We start from the raw sequence: 20,526 nt of genomic DNA on the forward strand, positions 1-20,526 counted from the left end.
AAGGTGATTAAACAGATGGATGAGGGTAAAGTGGTTGATGTGGTGTATATGGATTTCAGTAAGGTGTTTGATAAGGTTCCATACAGTCGGCTATTGCACAAAATATGGAGGCATGGGATTGAAGGTGATTTAATGGTTTAGATCAGAAATTGGCTAGCTGAAAAAGGGTGGTGGTTGATGGGAAATGTTCATCCTGGAGTTCAGTTAGTGGTACTGTTTTGGGTCCACTGTTGTTTGTCATTTTTATAAATGACCTGGATGAGGGTATAGAAGGATAGGAAAATAAATTTGCAGATGACACTAAGGTTGGTGGAGTTGTGGACAGTACAGAAAGATGTTGCAGATTACAGAGGGACAGAGTTAAGCTGCAGAGCGGGGCTGAGAGATGGCAAATGGAGTTTAAGGTGGAAAAGCGTGAGGTTATTCACTTTGGATGGAGCAACAGGAATAAACAGTAGTGGGCTCATGGTAAGATTTTTGGCAGTGTAGATGAGCAGAGAGATCTTGCTGTCCATGTACATAGATCCCTGAAAGTTGCCACCCTGGTTGATAGGGTTGTTAAGAAGGCATACAGTGTGTTAACTTTTATTGGTTGAGGGATTGAGTTTTGGAGGTCATGTTGCAGCTGTACAAAACTCTGGTGTGGCCATGCTGGGAGTATTGCACACAGTTCTGGTCACCACATTATAAGAAGTATTCAGAGGCAAGTTGCTAGGATGTTGCCTGGTATGGAGGGCAGATCTTATGAGGACAGGCTGAGGAACTTGAGGCTGTTTTCATTAGAGAGAAGAAGGCTGAGAGGTGACATAATTGAGACATATAAGATAATCAGAGGGTTAGGTAGGGTGGACAGTGAGAGCCTTTTTCCTCGAATAGTATTGGTTAGCATGAGAGGACATAGCTTTAAATTGAGGGGTGATGGTTGTAGGATGGATGTCAGAGATAGTTTCTTTACTCAGAGAGTAGTAGGGGCATGGAATGCCCTGCTTGCAACAGTAGTAGATCCGCCAACATTAAGTCCATTTAAATGGTCAATGGATAAGCATATGGATGAAAATGGAATAGTATATGATAGATAGGCTTCAGATTGGTTTAACAGGTCGGTGCAACATCACGGGCTGAAGGGCCTGTACTGAGCTGTAATGTTCTATGTTCTAAAGGAAGGAATCTGCGACCTCCAAGAGCATAATCCCAGCCATTGGTTGTAATGGATAAACAATTTATTGATTCTTCTCCACACAGATCCATCTTTGCAGAATATGAACAGAAGCAAATTCTGAAGAATATTCCTGTTCATCGTTTTGTTGTTCCTCCTCAAGCTCTTGCATCTTCTGTTGAGAATCCTGACAATCACTGCTACTGCAAAGATATGAGCGTTTCAGAAAATTGTACCTTTGGAGGAATTCTTGGTATTAGTGTTTGCAAAGACAGTAAGTGCTACAGGCTGTGAGTAGGTGTAAGCAATACCAGTGAAACATCTACTAGGCTATAGTAATTCTGTTTGAAAATAATTATGAAACATTAACTTAGCTTGTTTTCTTTTTTCATGCAACTTTCCAGTTGGAATTTTGCCATCAGATATCAAGGCGATTTTACAATGAATTTCAGTAGTTGATAAAGTCTTCCCTTCAACTATGGATATAGTGGAATTGGTTAATTTAAAGAAAATGTGCCAGATATAATAGTCTATTTTGTTTTCCCAGATCAAACAATGAAACTACCACACTACCTTTTTGCTACCTGCCACATACCACATATTAACAATGTTTCTCCAGTTCTCCACAAACATTATCAAGTTGTCTACTGAACATGTCTGCTACTGTGCTAAAAAAGGTCCAATTTGAGAAATAAATGGTTCAAAAGCATTTCTTAGAGTTGCATTAGCTTAAGGCTTTTCTGTTTCCTTGGATGCAAATTCATGTGATCAAAATATCAGCAAACTTTGATTATTTGCGATCTGCATTTTCAGTTCAGTGGACAGTTCTGTTTCTGTGAGCAGTAGTAGAACCTGTTGAGTAAACAGAAACAGAAAATCAATCTCATATAATGAGATGGTTCTTGAGCAGTTTGGTCAACAAAAGCAACATTTCATTGAAAGAAGCCAGGTATGGTTGGAAGAATGGACTGTAGTGTTAAAAAGACAAAGTACATTAAATAAGGCAAAAGCAAATGATTGTGGATGCTGGAAAACAAATATATAAATTGTCAAGAATGATCAGGCTGCAGCTATAGAAACAGAAGCAGAGATAATATTTATTGATGACACTTTGTCCTGACTGGAACACATTATAGATCTAATGTATTATTTTAAATAAGGACAAAGACAAGCAAAAGGAAGTGTGTGTGGTGGAGATGGTATGTGCTGTGGGTCATGGTCAAGGGAGGAAAGGACAATGAGGATACTGTATAATAAAGTACACATATCAGAAGCACTGGTGAGGAAGGTGGCATCTTGAAAACAAATGTGACAAAGGTAGAGAAACTGGGAGAATGGAACATAATCAAAATAGGAAGCAGGTTGAGAGGAAATGTAATCATAATAACTGTGGATACTATTAGACTTTGAGTAGTTATTAATTGAGAACCTATCCCCAGAAATCAAAATACAGGTCATTCTGTTAAACGTGTGTTTCGCCAACACGACTTCGCTGTAATGTGATTGATGAATTGGGTATGCTTTTTCTACCACTATGAATTTTTAAAATATGTTGGCTTTAACATGATTACAGTGCCAACGCTTTAAGTGCTGTATCTAAAGCGCAATTTTTCTATAACATGGGGTTGCACAAGAATGCAACTATGATGTACAGAAGAACCGATTGTAGAGATGTTGAGGAAGAGATGGACCAAGTGAGGAAAGTATGACAAAAATTGATACAGTAAATAATGTAACAAAACATGAGATGGGTGAGGGATTTAATTAGGAAAAAATAACAACAAAAGAGATTGGGACTTGGTCTGGAAGAACAATGGTTTGGATAGGCTGAAATGGCCATTCTCATTTTTATGCTTTTTCTGATCTTTGTTGAGTCATTTTAAATGCAAACTGTTTACTTTTCTGTTGGACCACTGCCCAGCTTTCATTGGTTTATTAGTTTCCTTCTTCAAAATTAGCTGATGTGCAAACATGTTATAGTATGACCTAAATTCTATACTCTGAGTTACTCCTTTCACCATTCTGTATCCCATAACTGCATTATAATGGTATGTTTGAATTTCAGGACAACCGATTTATATTTCACTCCCTCACTTCCTATACGCAAGTGATCAAATTGTGAACGCAATTGATGGGATAAATCCCAATAAGGAAGAACATCAAACCTTTCTGGACGTGGAACCTGTAAGTGATTATTTAAGTTTATAAAAACGTTTTACCTCCTTCATCATTGTTTGAATGCATTTTCAATTGCTTCCATTGAAAACAGTGAGCCATTGTGTCCTCTCAAGAAATAATTAATGACTTGGAAAATGACTGTATAAGAATATCAGAGCTCAGCTGTTTTCCTCTCCTGATATCTTCACTGCCAGTAAATTTATCCTACATCCTCCTTCTAGTATTCAGCACTAAATAAAGCTCACACAAAAGCATTGCAAAAATGTCATCTGTTGAGGATTTTACGAAAATTTTTCCAAGTAAAAGTTGCCATAATCTCACCAGAAGAAAGGGCTGCTCTCTCATGAGAGAGATAACTGGTGGTGGTTTAACCTAAGGGTCACCCTGCCTAAGGGGAAGTGAGAGGTTGAGAAGGAGAATCTTTCCTAGTAACCTCTACTGTACAACTTATGGGTTGTGATTGGTGAAATATTTGTTTCAGTCTGTGCAGTTGTAATTTATAATTAGGTGTAGTTTACCTTTACAGAATGAAACTCCTGAGGGATGGTAATTTTTCTACAGCAACCATGGATCTCGAGGACAAACAGAGTTTTAACTCAAGTGATCAAGGATTAACAGCACTTGTGAAGCTTATGAAGTGGAACAGTAAGGGATAGGGGAAATGGGAGTAACTATTAACACCTCATAGAGAACAAAGCGAGGTTAGGGATTGGGAAGTTAACAATTCTAAACTATGAAATCCAACTTTCAATCTACCTCCTTTTGTTTTTAACAAAGATGGTTTGGGAGAAGGGCCCCGACACAGAGATAGAGCCACTTATTGTCTCTCAAACATGACTGTTGTTTTATGTTTAATACTTGTGAGCTTGATTTTCTAGCAATCAGAAAACTTGACTGCTGAAGACTAGAACCTCAGAGAACAACTAATAGGACTTGAAAACTGTAACAGTAAAATACAGATTTCACGCTGAGACATATTGTTCAGGACCATGCAGTCACTGAATGGATTAAATTATTTATTTATCTAATACACATTGTTTACTCTTCAATATTTTATAATTTATTTCTCTCTGAATTATATCTTTACAATTTCTTTCTCTTTGCAGGTCACTGGATTTACTTTGAGAGTTGCTAAACGAATACAAATCAACTTAATGTTTAAACCATCAAAGAAAATTGAGTACGTTTGATTTTTTTGTGTACACTATCAAAACATATACAAGTAATTATCCTAAAAATAGTAGTATTAGAACTGTATTTAGAGGATAAATTAGTGTGGCAAACAAGATATGAAACTTGCAGCCAGAACCTATGGCAAAAATGCATCAGGCAACGTTTAGCAATTTCCAATCATTCAACAGCTGCAATCTCAACTTGTATTCATAAAACATCGTAAGGTGCTACACAGAGGGTGGAATTCAAACAAAAAGCCAATGGATGAATAATAAAAAAATATTGCGCAAAAGCCTTTTTAAAAAATTAGGCTGCTGTTTAGAAGTTAGTTGGCAAGGGCAGAACTCCAATGTGAAGGGCTGACAGAGCTGAAAGTCTTCCTGCCAGTGGTGGGAATAAGGGATGAAGAGTCTATAAAAGGTCAGAGGGAGTGGAAAGACAAGTTTGGGCAGGGTCTTGTAAAGCTGAGGAAGGTTGCAAAGAAAGTAGGTGGAGTTGAGTGATCTAAATACAAGATGATAAATTTGAGACTTTATAGCATTGATAACCACTGTAGGATTGTGAACATGGCATATGGGGCAAAACAACCAAGTAAGGGATAAGATACATAGAACAGAGTTTTCGAGGAACTGAAGGGTAGAGTCAGTAACTCGACCAGCATTGTAATGGGGATATATTAAAATAAAACACCATTTCACAGGCATTGATTTATATTGGAAATTGTTCAATTCAATGACAAGTTCATAGTTACTGAAAAGGGATGTTGCATGTTTTTTTAAACAGAATATTTTTTCTTTGTAGCATATTAAAGAATATCACGAAGCCAACATATTTTCCACTTGCTTGGCTTAATGAGGTAAGGGGACATTTCTACATTGCAGCTTTACAATCATAAACATCAGTTCTACTGAGAAAGCTGTTATTGTATTTTCTGGTCTTAGTGATACGTAGAATCAATACGCTAATATCAAAAAGTTTATTTAAATCATTCCAACGTGCAAACATATGAATCAAGTGCAGCCATTTAACCTATGATGATTCTGCTCCTTTAACAAAGCTGTGTTGCCCCTGGTTATTTTTCAGAGGGGTGGTAAACACAGAGATTCCGGGAGGTCTAGATTTGAAGGATTTTAGGGCCAGTTTGATGATAGCAAACAGAAACTGATTCAGGCAAAAGGCTTTTAAGTTAAAAAAAAACACTTGTACAATGGAAGGGTAATGGCCATCTCTCAGCTCAGCTTTTCACTGTTTTGGTTTGGTTTGGTTTTTAGCTAGCAGTCAGTTGTAAAGCTGCTGGACCCAGAGAAGCAGGTCCATGCTGATCCTCCTCTCTCTCTGACATCTTTCCTGTAAGATCCTGTGTTTGATTTTACCTTTTATTTTGGCAAGGGGAATTGTTGCAAGTATTTGGAACCGCATCGTTAAGTTGGGATAATCTGTTGGGTTTTCAGATAGGTTAAGTTACTCTGTATTCTGTTCTCTTTTGTTTGTGTTTCATTTGGTCATCTTGCAAATAAATTCTATTTTGTTTAAAACTAAATGGTTGGCTAATTGCATCACTCCGGGAATATCCAGTTTACACCTGCTTAAAACAGTCAGCAAAGTTAAGGTGTGGGCTTTTTTCTTGAAATGTTCTGAGGGGGTCTGGCCTGGCCCATTACAAACCACTCTGGTCTGCTCTGTCATTCAGTAAAATCATGGCTGATCTGATTGTGGATTCAACTCCAGAATAGTTAACAATTTCATTTAATGTCAAAAATAAAGTCCTTGGAAACAGCATGTTTTGGTAGTGTGAGAGTATACCACAGAATAGTAAATTATGTAAGCAAGTAGAAGAATTTAAACTCAAGAGTGCAAGACAAACAAAGCACTATAGATGTGGTAATGGGAAGATTAACTAATAAAGATGATGGTAAATTAACAAAACAAAAACACAATTAACTTAGAAGAAGAAAATAATCAATTAAATATTGTGACTAGATACATTTTTTTTTGTCATCTGGTTGCATTTATTGCCATTCCTGTTGTCTTGACGCTATTAGTATTAACCATTCAGCTTGGAATATACGTGCATATATTAAACACACGAAGGATTGTGTGCTTTTAAGCATGGAAACATAGAAGATAGGAGCAGGAGTAGGCCATTTGACCCAGTGAGCCTGCTCCATCCCCATTCATTATGATTCATGGCCCATCATTGAGCTCAATAAGTGAATCCCGCCCTCACGGTTTACCTGTCAAGCACTGGCTGAGGGGCCAAAGTGCATACAGCCAATTCAAGGTCGAGATGCTGTGAGCAGTCAAGTAGGCACAAAGTGAGTGAGTACTAAGACAGCAGACAAGGATCCCTGAGATGCACTCTGTCTGTTCCATGAGTTGTGTGTCTGGACCCGCACACAGTGTTCTGGCAACAGCATTGCAATGAAAAGTGCCAGTGCATTCTGAAATGCAGCATTGAATTGAAATGCTGTATTGTAAGTGGATTGGAGATATTCATGAAATTGAGGCCTGGCTGACATTAGACAACCACCATGGATGGGGGATTCAGTCAGTTGCTGCCAAAGGATTGTGCTCTGTTATGTTGGTGACTGCTGTCCCTGATGGAGTCACTTGCTCTGACTTTCATGTCAGGAATTGTCACCATCTTGTTTCTAGTTTATGGAAGAATGGAAATCTGTATATCAACTTGGTAGTAATGATAAGCAAATGGTAATCCATGGAAATGGATGCAAACATGTCTCTTGTCACTTACTAGTGAGATTCTTGAGTTGACATTCAAACCTTGGTCTGAGAATTGGACCTTTATCTCGGGACATCGAAAATCTAATGTATGCTGATGTCACCCTATTTTCTAAATTGTCTTACTAATGCCTACATCTTTAAGAGGTGGAGAAGATTATGGCCCTAAAGCCTATGAGATGATTAGTTGGGGGTGAAGTGCATTAATTATAGAAAATAGTAAGTGTGGAGTGATATGATGGTTATTAATGATCTTATTATGGAAAAAGGATGATGTAGTACTAAGGGTACATATCAGTAGGTGAAATTGCTATGGATACAGTTGGGGAAGAGGAAAAGATTTAAAATACTGGGGGAGGTGAGGGGTATTTTCCTGGTTTCTGGGCTTCCTGACATTATTCCTCTGTATAGTGACCCAATGTATGTGTATGTAAATGAAAGAGGCTTGAAAGAAAATATCATTTAAACAACATGGAAAAAAGACCACAATGGAAAAGTAAAATGTGCATGTTGAATGCATTAAAGATTTTTCAGTAAAATGAGAGATATTTCTGAATCGACCTGTTCAGAGACATTATGATATACTTCTGGAGTAGGGGGAGCTCGAACCCAGATGTACAGGCTTATGTATCTGGAAACCATCTGTTTTCAGAGGTCTGTCACTCTTCAGTGGCAATCAACTGATCAATCACTCTTCAGTGTCACTCTTCATTTCTATTATTTTGCTTACATAAATCTAATTGAGTTTCAATCTTTGATTCCATATCAGTTTACTTTGGTTATCTAATATGTTGTTCTCTTCTTCTATAGTGAATATTGATGTGAACTAATTATTCAGTTTGTTCTGCCATTACCTTAATTTCATTGACAATATAACTTAACAGCTTACAAAGCAACCGACAATCTCTTTATCTGTTGTAGTTGAACATTTCTTCATGTTGGTTTTGATACCACTTGCAAGTTTCTTTTTCTATTCCTAGCCCATCTTATCATCTTTTACTGTTCTTTTTATTTTGATAATTTTCCAGGATCTCTACCTTTTTTGCTTGTATGCTTTGAGGGAGTTAGGTTGCAGATCAGCCATGATGTAAGAGAATGACTTGTGGTCTAAGTAACTCACATTTCAGTGTTCAAAGAATTGTAGAATTAAATTGGCCATGCTAGGTTGCCCGTAGTATTCAAGGATGTGTAGGTTAGATGCATTAGTCAGAGGTAAATATAGGGGAATGGGTGGGTTACGTTTTGGAGGGTCGGTGTGGACTTGTTGGGCCAAATGGCCTGTTTCCACACTGTAGGGATTCTACAGCTCCACAGAACTTATTTGCAATTTTGCTTGCTGTCTACTGATAGAAGCTGATGCTATAATGTGCAATGCATTAAGAAGATTCTGAATTTATTTTTAATCCTAGACAGGAACTGTTGATGATGAAACTGCAGGGATGTTCAGAAATTCTCTAACAATACCCATGAAAGCACTCGGTATTGTTCAGTTAACTCTGATATGTGTTGGAAGCCTGATTGTCGTCGCATGCACAGTTGCTCTCTGTGTAACTTCAAGCAAAGGAAAGGTAATTAGAAAACATGCTGATACAGCTATTACTAGGATAAGATGAAAATTACAATGTGGGCCTATGTCAAAAGTTCTCAGGAATGCCATAAAAAAGAAACACATATTGAAAAAATGATACGGATAATTATAGGAAGATGTAAAACATAAAATTCGAACGTCCACAATAAAGGATGTTTAGAAATCCAACTTTCAGAAGAGCCAACATTCTTTGAAAATGCAATTTGACCACAAAGACCCCAAACATTGATTGCCATGAAGACTAGTTGAGTTCTCTGTTGTCCTGCTCAAATATGGTTGGAGAATCAGAGGTAAATATCAGATGAAGTGGAGGAGAATGTTCAATTCATGCAGGCATCATATTGTGTTCAGATAGCTTTCTTGATTTTATCACAAGTTGATCAATGAACAGGACTGTTACCACAATCAATATTCAAAGCTTAGGAAAGCAATGACACTGTAATGTACAGAGGAACCTTGATTATTCAAAGAAGATGGGCGGGCACTATTTCGTTCAGATAATTGATTATTCGGTTAATTGATCAATGACTCTCCTCTGGGACTCAAAGTTTTCTGAAGTTTCCTTTTTACTCACTCTGCCTGCCTTGCTTCTTCTCTCTGTCTCAGGGATTGTTTCTGAGCAGACACACACTTGTGTGTAAGGGACCTGCAGCATTGCTGAAGCCTCCCCCCCCCCCCCCATCAGTTCAAGGGGATTGACATCATGAGCACTTGCTAAGTCCACTCCCCATTCAGGAGACTAGGCAACAGCACACTGTGCATGGCCACCCGCCCCCTGTCCGCACCCCCCCCCCCCCCCCCACCCCCATCCACTCCACTCTCTGCCTGCCCCCTCAATCCCATCCAACCCCACTCCCCTGTCAGCCCTCGTGAGCCCCCCCTTCACCCTCCACCCCCTCTCTGGGGGAGCCAGACTGGACACCAACAGATAAGACTGCTGCTGCCTTTTACAGGGTAAGCCACAAAATAGTGCGCGCACACACACACACACACACACACACACACACACACACACACACACACACACCGTTTTACTGCAACTTTTTGACGAGTTCCAACTTTGCCCTGTACAGGACTATGTTGGAGAGATTATCTGGGGAAGAGGGGTTCAGGGTACACGCCTGTGTAGAACTCCAGGGAAAGTGTTCGGAGAAAGAGAGAGGGCGGAAGTTCAGTCATTTGGAGATAGTGCCTGGGGTCCCATCGATGTCCAGGACTGTTCTCGGCAGCATTTCAATAAGCCAAGTTCATTTATTTAATCATTGTAAACAAAAGACGCGATCAGTGTTGATGTAATGTTTCTATTGGGACCTTGAGATCTTCTTTGGATAATCCGAAATTTGGATAATCGAGGTTCCTCTGTAGTTTGCAATGCAGAGAAAAATTGGAAAAAACATAGCTACTATTTATTCCAGAGTGAGAAACAGAGATTACCAGTTACGTTACTGTCTCTTCTGTGGGATTGATGCTGCTGCATCATAGTGGGGACACCGTATATGTTTCCTTCCATCTTGCTTAGCTTGGTATTTTACTGGCTGTAGAATCAATTGCCATTTTGCATAAACGAGCAATTGGTTCATGACGCATTCGAAATTCAAAACAGTGAAATTGGAAATATTATGTTTATTGTGGTAACATGGATGTGGGATAGCTGGGAAGTTCATGATTTTCTTAACTTTGCGGGTCTGGGACACACAAGATCCCACCATCTTCATTAAAGGCCTCAAATCCAAACTACTGAGAAATTTATACATAGTCTGCGATTTGAAAAAAAAATGGAAAAGTTCACTTTCTTCCCCTAGTGCCACACTACATATGTATTCTCAAATTATTTCCAGTTATTTGGCCCTCGAATGATTGATGCAAATCAATGTTACGGTAGAAGTATCAAATATGCATAGAAGTACAAAAAATAATTTTTGGTTTTTTTTAGTATTTGAATAGGTAATAAAGAAGAATAGAAGAGTGGAAACGTTTAATCCTATTTGATGTTCTGAATGTGATGAACAACAGTATCGATAGCTTGAAATACCTACAGAATACATGTTGAGAAGATTGCTGATTTTTGTAAATGTTAGTTTTTAGTGGCAAATGACTAATATTAGGACAGCACGTTGTGCATGTTTTTCAGTAAATTCTGTGAGTCTTAGTTTGGGAGATGGTGCAGTGGGAAGGGAAGGAACTGAATGTATTTGAGGGATATAGTGACGTTATTAAATATCATAGTTCCTAATAGTAATCAGGTTCTTCACATCCTGCCAAAAGCACGGCAGCTTCAAGATCTCTGAAAACAAAAAGGTATAATTCCAATAACAAACATTATGAACTATACAAAAATTGATTTTACTATGTGTCTTCAACATATGTTTCCTGAGCAGAAAACCTACTATGCATTATCTTTTTAAAAAAATCAATCTACTTGCATTTGGAATTCAGTACATTTCACTGATATTCATAGCAGAATACATCTATCAATTTTAATTCTTATTAATGGAAAGATTTCCTCTTTATATGTGCATGGGTGATAGAACATGTAATGAGATTAGTAATTACTTCTTAAAAATGTATCACAATCCAGAGACTTCATGAAATCTCTACCATCTCTAGTAGCATTCCCAGCTACTCCATAATTTTATAAATACCACCTATCTGTTCAGGCTAAAACAAAAATATTATATTTATTTACATGTATAATAATTACACAGAAGTTGAAAACTACCATTTCTTCTACTCAAGGTATTATGGTGCAATTTCTTGCTTCAGACCATAATGAAAAAATAACAACATGGAGCTAGAGTATATATCTTTTAAAGTTTTTTTTCAAAATTAGACTGATTTATTATTACTGAAATTATAACGTTATACAAAGTCAGAATTACCCTGTGTTTGAACTTACACACACTGTCACTTTTGGGCAAATCTGGCTATTTCACTAATTTAAACTAGCCCTTATTCTTTTGTTCAGCTTCAGTCAAGAAAACCACAATATCTCTAATCACTGTATTTTAAAATTAATTTATTCTGTCTTCATAAAATCAGAAATATCAAAATTTGAGTTCCTTGTTACTCTTCTGGATAAGTAGGGTGAAGCCATTCACTCTTGGATAAAAAATAGCAAAGAATTAAATGCTGGTTAGACAGAGTCCAGGCATGTATTGTTCAAGTCAGAGTTTACAATCAACAAAATCAGCAACACTGATTACTTGACTCTCACCTACACTCAGTCTCATGCTCACACAATTGTCTCGAAAGGTAAATATCACCTATCCCTTAGTTCCATTTGGTCTCAGGCATCCCTTCAGATACTACTAGATGATATAAGTAAGGGAAGGCAGTTCATCAATTCACATAAATCCAGAAGCCCATCTTAGGCCTACCAAAACTCATGAGAAAGTTAGAGTTCAAATGCAAATGAATATTAAAAGTCAATCTCTTGTTCTTTGGAAATTCAGCTTCTAGATCACTGATCTGCTATGTGATGTCCTGAAATGTTGCTTTGGTTCTTATACGACTAACTATTGCAGAGGTTAAATGTGGGCTGTCACAATGGAGACTATTTTATAACCAATAATTAGTTTCTAAATCAGTCAAGATCTCTCTTCCATTTTAAATATCAAGTCAATTGTATATTTTACGTCTAATGTGTGGAGTTCAGATTTAGACGTGCATTTATTCTCTGCCTGTTTTCAGAACATATGTAATAATATTCCATGGAGAAAGAGTAAGTGAAAACAATGTAGTGAAGGACAACAGACTATTATTGCCAATGGTGTAAAAATAATTGTATGGGCATCATTACCAAGTGTATGCTTCTTAATACAGTTGGTAGCACTGCCTACTTATAATACCAGTGTAGTATTGCAGAACGAAGCACTTTGAGATGTATTGCATTGAATTAAATAAATCACGTTTGAAAGTTCACCTTGTGAAACTTGGCTTGTAGTTTTTTAAATTTTCTCAAAAGTGAAAGTCCTTCAGTTACTGTCTACATAACTTTCAGAAGTTTCAGTTTTGTGTTCTTACTATTTTATTAACCGTATCCAGAGAAATAATTTTGCCTTCACCTCTCCTAGCAGATATGAGGACATTGGAATAATACTAAGAACAATATTAGTGGCTGTTTTTGGGTATTGGAAGTTATTTGTGTGGGGGTGCTGGTGTTAGATTGGGTTCCATAAGGTCAAAATTCACCCAACAACAGGTTATTGTCCAACAGGTTTATTTGAAAACACTAATTTTCGGAGCATTCTTCCTTCATTAGGTCAAGTGAGAGAGGAGGCAATCAGATACCGAATTTATAAGTAAAAGATCAAAGGGTCATATAACTGATGCAAATGTGTTGAACACACCTAAAATGGCTGACTCTCTCCCATTAAGTTTTTAATCAGTTAGAAAGGAGATGCAGGTTTCAATTGATTAAGATACAAATCCAAGAATTTCTTTCAAGTCACTTGCTGCGAGATAACTTAAGGTTTTATCAGTGTGGACAAGAAGTGATATCTCAGGTTAGACAAGCATTTTAGGTGTGAAGCCTTGTTTAGAATCTGTCTGTTTAAACCTGGAGACAGACTGGTTTTATTGGAAGTCATTTAGTCTACCTATAAAGTTGATTTCAACTCAATATTGGATCACAACTATTGACTTTATAAAGACTGATACAATGAGTTCAATATATGTTTTTTCATGTGTTGACTATTATAATTTTTTGGCAATTCTGACAAATTAGCTGATACAAATAGCATTGGACATTTCCTTCTTAAGATGCTGATTTGGTATATAGTGATACATACTGCTATTGAGTTTTAAAATCCACTTAACTCATCATTTATCATGTAAATGAACTATTGATAACTGTGCACGAACATGTAGATCAAGGTCCAGTCTGAAGTGCATTCCCTTCGAGATCCAGAATAGATAGTGCTGGCAGTGGTGCAATATCTACAAGAACAATTAGAAAATTGTACCTGTGGTCTGCCAAGCCAAACTCATATCTTTACACGTCCAGAGCTCTATTTAGCCATATTCAGCAGAAGGCATAGCAGTTAAGTTTAAAGAGATCATTGGTCACTTGCTGTTTGTGGGACCTTGGTATTTGCAAATTAATTGCTGCATTTCCCCATCTTGTAACAATAATTACATTTCAGATGTACCACATTGATTTTGAATTATTAGGTCTGATGAGAGATTTTACAAGTTGTTATTCATGTCTGTTGCCATGAATATTATCTGCTTAGAAGTTTTAATCTATACTGATGATAACATTTAAACATTTTCTGCCATATATCCGAGATAATGCATATCAGTGCAACAACACATATCAGTGCACAACAACATTAGACTGCACTATCTTATCTAAATTTATGTGAATTCAGCAAGGGGCTTCACAGAATAAAAACCTTAGGAACATAGAGGTGAATTTTACCAGAAATGAGCAAATGATGAAGGGTTTATGCCCAAAACATTGATTCTCCTGCTCCTTGGATGCTGCCTGACCCGCTTTTCCAGCGCCAAACTCTCCGCTCTGATCTCCAACATTTGCAGTCCTGACTTTCTCCAAAGTGTCAATTTTGATGAGTTTCACGGAGGGTTTTGTCTCTGTAACCTTCAGTGAATTTTTTTCACAATATTCTCCAAAATCTGTGCACGTTGGCTCCATGATACCCATCTTCGCTCTTGCTAGAGGTGGGCTGTTCACTGCTGTAACCATGTGTATTTCCTGGTGCCATGTCTAAAAGTCAGCTATGGACCAGGACAAGTCCTGCAAGCAGGACTATCTTGAGTGTATGGAATGGGGTGGTGGTGGTGGTGGGCGGGGGGGGGGGGGGGGGGGGGGGGGGGGGGGTGGGTGCGTGGGGAGGGGTGGGGGCTGGGGAGATGTTGGGAAGGTGAGAACCAAAGAGAAATCTGTTAGTACTGATTGTTTTTGTTGAATTAATTTGGGTATTTGCATCTTTCCACTAAACTAACAGTGATTCATATTCAATGCACAATGGTGCCATTTCTGACACTTAATTCCAAATACAAATACACAATTGTTTCTGTGAACATAGTTAAGATTACCCACCCTGTATCATTACATATTACAAGATTTTGTACAAGGCTCCAGCAACTGCCACCCTCACCTTCCTTAGTATTCTAGGGCACATACCATCAGGTCCTGGAGGCTTGTCTACCTTTATGCTTTTCGAAACACCCAACACCTCTTTCTTTTTTATATCGACGTGTCCTAGGATATGATCAATGTTGTTTTGTAGACAAGCATAGCTATTGATTTTCGAATAGCAAAGTCACACAATTGCAAAACGATCATTTAGTCTACTTTTCATCTTCTCATTGAGGAAGTAATGATTCTCAGGGCATCAGGAAAATTGTCCTGCTCTCCTCATGGGATCTTTTACACTAAAACTGGTTGATTTGTTTCATATCTAGGGCAGTCCCTTTGATAATTTAATACTAAAGGGGAAAATAGTATTAGTATCATCAGACCTTTGTTGACCTGGACAGATATAGTGAACCAAATGGTCTTATTCTGTTCAATAAACATTTAAGAGTCATGTCCATTTCTGCAGTGGGGCATGAATCCACAACCTTATCATGAGGCTGCAACTACCAAGATTTTTATTTGCATAAACCTAGACCTTAAAGTATCTTAAAACAGGTCACAATCTGGCTAATGAAGGATCAACACTATGGAAATTAATGTTACTTTTATTTCACATGAAATGAAATTTCAAACCAAAGTATAAACTTTTTGAAAATCACAATGTTATGGTTAAGCAGTAATAATTATTAGGGCATTAATGTTAAACTTTATTGCAAAATTCAAAGGTATTAAATTTAAATTGGAGCTCTCTTGTGCCCAGTAGATGGTGCTATAACTTACAGAAACCACCAGTATTTCACTTGCAGACTACCACAACTGCCATGTGCATACAACTGTATTTTTTTCCATTACAACCATTCACTCTGCCTATCCATCAAAGACGTAATATAGGTCAAAATGTTACCACAAAAATAGAAGGAAAAGTTAATTTTTAAAATATTATTCATATTGATAGTAACGTTTTAGGATAATAAATGCTTGCATTGCCTTTCTATTTGTGCGTATGATTGAATGTACTGGTGAAATGCACGCTAGTTTGAGATGGCTGAGCTGGAGAAATTGATCTATGATTTAATTCAAATGAGCTAACATCACGTGCAACCTTTAAAAGCAAGTTTCACTGGCTGATAACCTGCAGAAAGTTGCAGTTTTTGCCTGAAATGCAAACAGATGTAGGAGAAACCCAGCTAAGCAAGCCGTGTCTTGTTCGAGTCCAATATAGAGTCATAGAGTTATAGAGGTGTACAGCACAGAAACAGATGCTTCAGTCCAACCTGTCCATGCCAACCAGACATCTCAACTCAATCTAGTCCCACCTGCCAGCACCTGGCCCATATCCTCCAAATCCTTCCTATTCATATACCCATCCAAATGCCTCTTAAATGTTGCAATTGTATCAGCCTCCATCACTTCCTCTGGCAGCTCATTCCATACATGTACCATCCTCTGTGTGAAAACGTTGCCCCTTAGGTCTCTTTTATATCTTTCCCCTCTCACCCTAAACCTATGCCCTTTAGTTCTGGACTCCCCGACCCCAGGGAAAAGACTTTGTCTATTTATCCTATCCATGTCCCTCATGAGTTTATTAACCTCTATAAGGTCATCCTTCAGCCTCCGATGCTTCAGGGAAAAAAGCCCCAGCCTGTTCAGCCTCTCCCTATAGCTCAAATTCTCCAACCCTGGCAGCACCCTTGTAAATCTTTTCTGAACCCTTTCAAGTTTCACAACATCTTTCTGATAGGAAGGAGACCAGAATTGCATGCAGTATTCCAACTGTGGCCTAACTAATGTCCTGTGCAGCCTCAACATGACCTCCCAACTCCTGTACTCAATACTCTGACCAATAAAGGAAAGCATACCAAACATCTTCTTCACTATCCTATCTACCTGCAACTCCACTTTCAAGGAGCTATGAACTTGCACTCCAAGGTCTCTTTGTTCAGCAACACTCCCTAGGACCTTACCACTTGGTGTCTAAGTCATGCTAAGATTTGCTTTCCCAAAATGCAGCACCTCGCATTTATCAGAATGAAACTCCATCTGCCACTTCTCAGCCCATTGGCCCATCTTGTCAAGGTCCTGTTGTAATCTAAGGTAACTTTCTTCACTGTCCATTACACCTCCAATTTTGGTGTCATTTGCAAACTTACTAACTGTACCTCTTATGCTCACATCCAAATAATTTATATAAATGACAAGAAGTAGGGGACCCAGCACCGATCCTTGTGGCATTCCACAGGTCACAGGCCTCCAGTCTGAAACGCAATGCTCCACCACCACCCTCTGTCTTCTACCTTTGAGCCAGTTCTGTATCCAAATGGCTAGTTGTTTCTGTATTCTATGAGATCTAACCTTGTTGACCAGTGTCCCATGTGTGACTCTTTGGGTGACTGCTGGAGAAAGGAAGCCTCTTGGTCCTGACACTTCCCTTTCTGATAACTTCACTGTCTGTCTCAATAATACCTTGGTTATATTTGTGCAAAAGCAAGAAGAGTACATAGAACTTCACTGTTTCAGAACTCTGAGGAAATCTGATGTGGGAAGTATAGACTCTTGATATGGGTGCCACCAAATTACTCAGTGGCCTCTGGAAGAATATGGTAGTGCCACTGAATGCCAATTCCTCCACATCTAGGACTACGGAATGTTTACTGACATTAATAGGGATTGGGAGGTAACACACTAAGCTCTGTCTCATTTACTTTGAACTTCAGTGCATTCCTCATTCACTTAAAGAAGCAATGACGCAACTATACCCTTCACATTGCATGGCTGTAACGCAATATGTATGCCTGTTAAATCTTTCTCTATTTCTTTAAACGGGGCAGTAATGCTCATTCAGTCTTTCATTTTATGCTGCTTTCTGGCTATTTCATTTTAATCTCAGCGGGTGGAGGTGAGAGGGAGGGGAAGATGGGGCAGGCAGATGGGGGAGGGGTGGGTGAAGGACAAACAGGGAGCAGATTTTGTCTTTTGTGAGCACGTTGAGGAAAAGAGCATAATAATTTGTCACTAATTACTACTGCTCATTCTAACTCCTTTCCAGTTTCTTCCTGACTCCCAGAGAGCAGCTCAGACAGTTTCAGTTGCAGGAAAATTGATCTGTTCTGAACATATGGCATCAGGTAATTTCTGAATTAACAAGGGCCTTAAGAAATGAGATGCCTGTGCTTCTTTCTGAGCAGGGGCAACATGCATAAAACCCTGTGCAACTTTTTGTGGATTCTAGCATCAATCTTTAAGCATATGCAACAAATGACAAGGTCTGGCTTTTGAATCAATAGCTGTTCATTTGTGGCAGCATCACTGAAGTTGTTATTCTTTGTAACCTCAAAGGAGTAAATTGCAGCTCCGTTGGTGTCTGATCCCTAGGTAAGGAGGATTCAGGGAGGTGTCAGTATTTTCCCCTCCATAAACAGGTGCACTTGGAGGCAATGGGCACAGAATGGTGTTCGGTAAAAATCAAAACTTCCAGGTAATGCATCTGTCATGGCTCAGGAGTTTCAGCATTCGACAGCTCTCCCATTAACCACTGCTCCAGTGATCACTTAAGTGTCAAATTGAAACTTATATAAACTAATTCCTAACTAACATCCTGCATCCAGAGCATCTGTGGCCAGGGTGAACTGGCCTGGAGAAACCCAGGTAAATCATGCCAAGAATTAGGTCCTGTGTACTCCAAGAAATGGACTGACCAATCGTTTGCTCTCTTCATTATCAGGTCAGGTTACTTGAGGGTGATGGGGATATTGTTCAGAGCAGCCTGAGACTGGGAAGAGCCTATCACCGAGATACAGTGGAAACTGAGTGTGTATTGGTGATGTTCCATTTGTATTGACAGCAAAACCTGGTGCTCTCAGTGTTGCTGTACATGGTACAGGCCTAGCCCATTGCCCCTGTCTCAGTTGCAGCTGTCATCTGAGCCATGTTCTATTTTAACCAGAAATCAAACAATGGTTTGTGTTGGAAGGGCCAACATGCATAAAACCCTTAATGGAGGGGGAGAAAACACATGCAAAGTCACTCTACCTTGATCGTTCCCTTCGTTCGTGGCTGCATCAAGCTGTGCATGGACCCTCAGTACACAAACACCAGCTGTCACTGCATGCTGAGGTTGTACCTGTCCCAAGCATTGCAAATGATGGGTCTAGCTACATTATGGCATAAAGCTCCAAATGGTTGAACCATAACGTATCCCTTGTCCATCATAAAAAAGTCATATGGAAAAACAATTTGACCGTCAAGCAGTAGTCAGCATGTAATGTCCTTGAAACATTGTGGGTAAAGGAGATGGTTGATCCTGTTAGATGGTTTCTGAGCAGAATGTCAAAATTACTTAGCAGAATGCCTCATCACCAGAATTTTCAAACAAACACTAAGATACAGCTTGGCTGGTTGTGAGATGGACACTGCCTGTCAGGATGTTCATTCATGCATGATTGAAATCTCTGCAGCATTGCACACTATCCTTCAGATGGCTGTGGTGGTGAAGAGACCATTGCAAATCTCCTATTGGAACATGCCTTCACAAGGAAGATCTGGAGACGGATAATGCTTTTGCCAGTGTATGTCCTATACAGCTATGTAATGCAGAACTCTATGTTCCACTGGTTGTTCTGAAGAGACACACACTGAGACAAACTTCAGCTGTGCAGGGAGACCATCAATTTGGTGATAGGTACTCTTTCATCTGCCTAAATCCTGCTAGTTTTCCAACGCAAAGAGTTGTCCTCAGCTGAATGTTCTATACTGACATATTCCAAAGTCTAGGACTAAGGGAATGCACTAAAGCTTGGGGTGAAGGTGCATTAGAAAAATGCATTGTCAAAGGCCTTTCAGGCATTGTATACTGAGGATTTGACAATGACTAGAAAACCCTCAAATTGTATGTTTGTCACTGAATGAGTATCATAAATGTCACATGCATAAGTGGATCAAGGCATCTAAGAGTATGAAATGTTCAGTGAAAAATGTTGTATTCTCTTGCATTTTCTGCCATGTCCAACTTGCAATATTTTGGAATACACTATAAATAGCTTCTTTTGGTTAAAAATATACCCTTTTTGTGGGAAGTCACAATTCCTTCATTGCTAGGAAGAGGCAGTTCCACTCATGAAGATAATCCAGTGACCTCTTCTGCAAGGTTTACATTTATAATGATTTAAAACATACTGAATGAAAACAGACCAATTGGCTCCACCAGTCCATGCTGGCATGTTTACATGTCTGGGAATGGGGCGGGTTGTAATTAATTAAAATGCTGTGAAGGTGAAACACCGTCTGAATGTGCCTTGTGCATTTCTGTACATTGAAAATACGTCAAAGTGAGCACATATCGTAGATTCATCAAGGTGATTCCAATCATGGGCAAGTAACTGTAAGGAATAGCTTGAAACATGGGACTATGAAAAAAAATGGTTACACAAGATTTAATAGATTTTTTAAGGTTGTCAATGATTTTCATAACAGACACATAATTTAAATAAAGAATGGTAATGGGCAATGGGATTGATTCTGGATTGTTCTAGTCTAGCACAGAGCTGGCTCAATGCCTATGCTGATGAAGGGCTCTGGCCCGAAATGTCGAAC

General features: G+C 38.7%; 1 protein-coding gene across 1 annotated transcript in view; it reads left to right on the top strand.

Annotated features, from left to right (window-relative positions):
* cd36 (CD36 molecule (thrombospondin receptor)) overlaps positions 1 to 10,812 on the top strand; it is a 37,940-nt gene extending 27,128 nt beyond the window's left edge. The window contains exons 9-14 of the mRNA XM_060842554.1: positions 1,243 to 1,430; positions 3,222 to 3,340; positions 4,441 to 4,514; positions 5,309 to 5,363; positions 8,656 to 8,814; positions 10,768 to 10,812. Of these exons, the coding sequence (XP_060698537.1) occupies positions 1,243 to 1,430; positions 3,222 to 3,340; positions 4,441 to 4,514; positions 5,309 to 5,363; positions 8,656 to 8,814; positions 10,768 to 10,782 (610 nt within the window). The 3' untranslated portion in view covers positions 10,783 to 10,812. The remainder of the gene's footprint in view (positions 1 to 1,242; positions 1,431 to 3,221; positions 3,341 to 4,440; positions 4,515 to 5,308; positions 5,364 to 8,655; positions 8,815 to 10,767) is intronic.
* The last annotated feature ends 9,714 nt before the right edge of the window (positions 10,813 to 20,526 follow it).

This window comes from Hemiscyllium ocellatum, chromosome 23 (genome assembly GCF_020745735.1).
Source record: "Hemiscyllium ocellatum isolate sHemOce1 chromosome 23, sHemOce1.pat.X.cur, whole genome shotgun sequence".
Lineage (NCBI taxonomy): Eukaryota > Metazoa > Chordata > Chondrichthyes > Orectolobiformes > Hemiscylliidae > Hemiscyllium > Hemiscyllium ocellatum.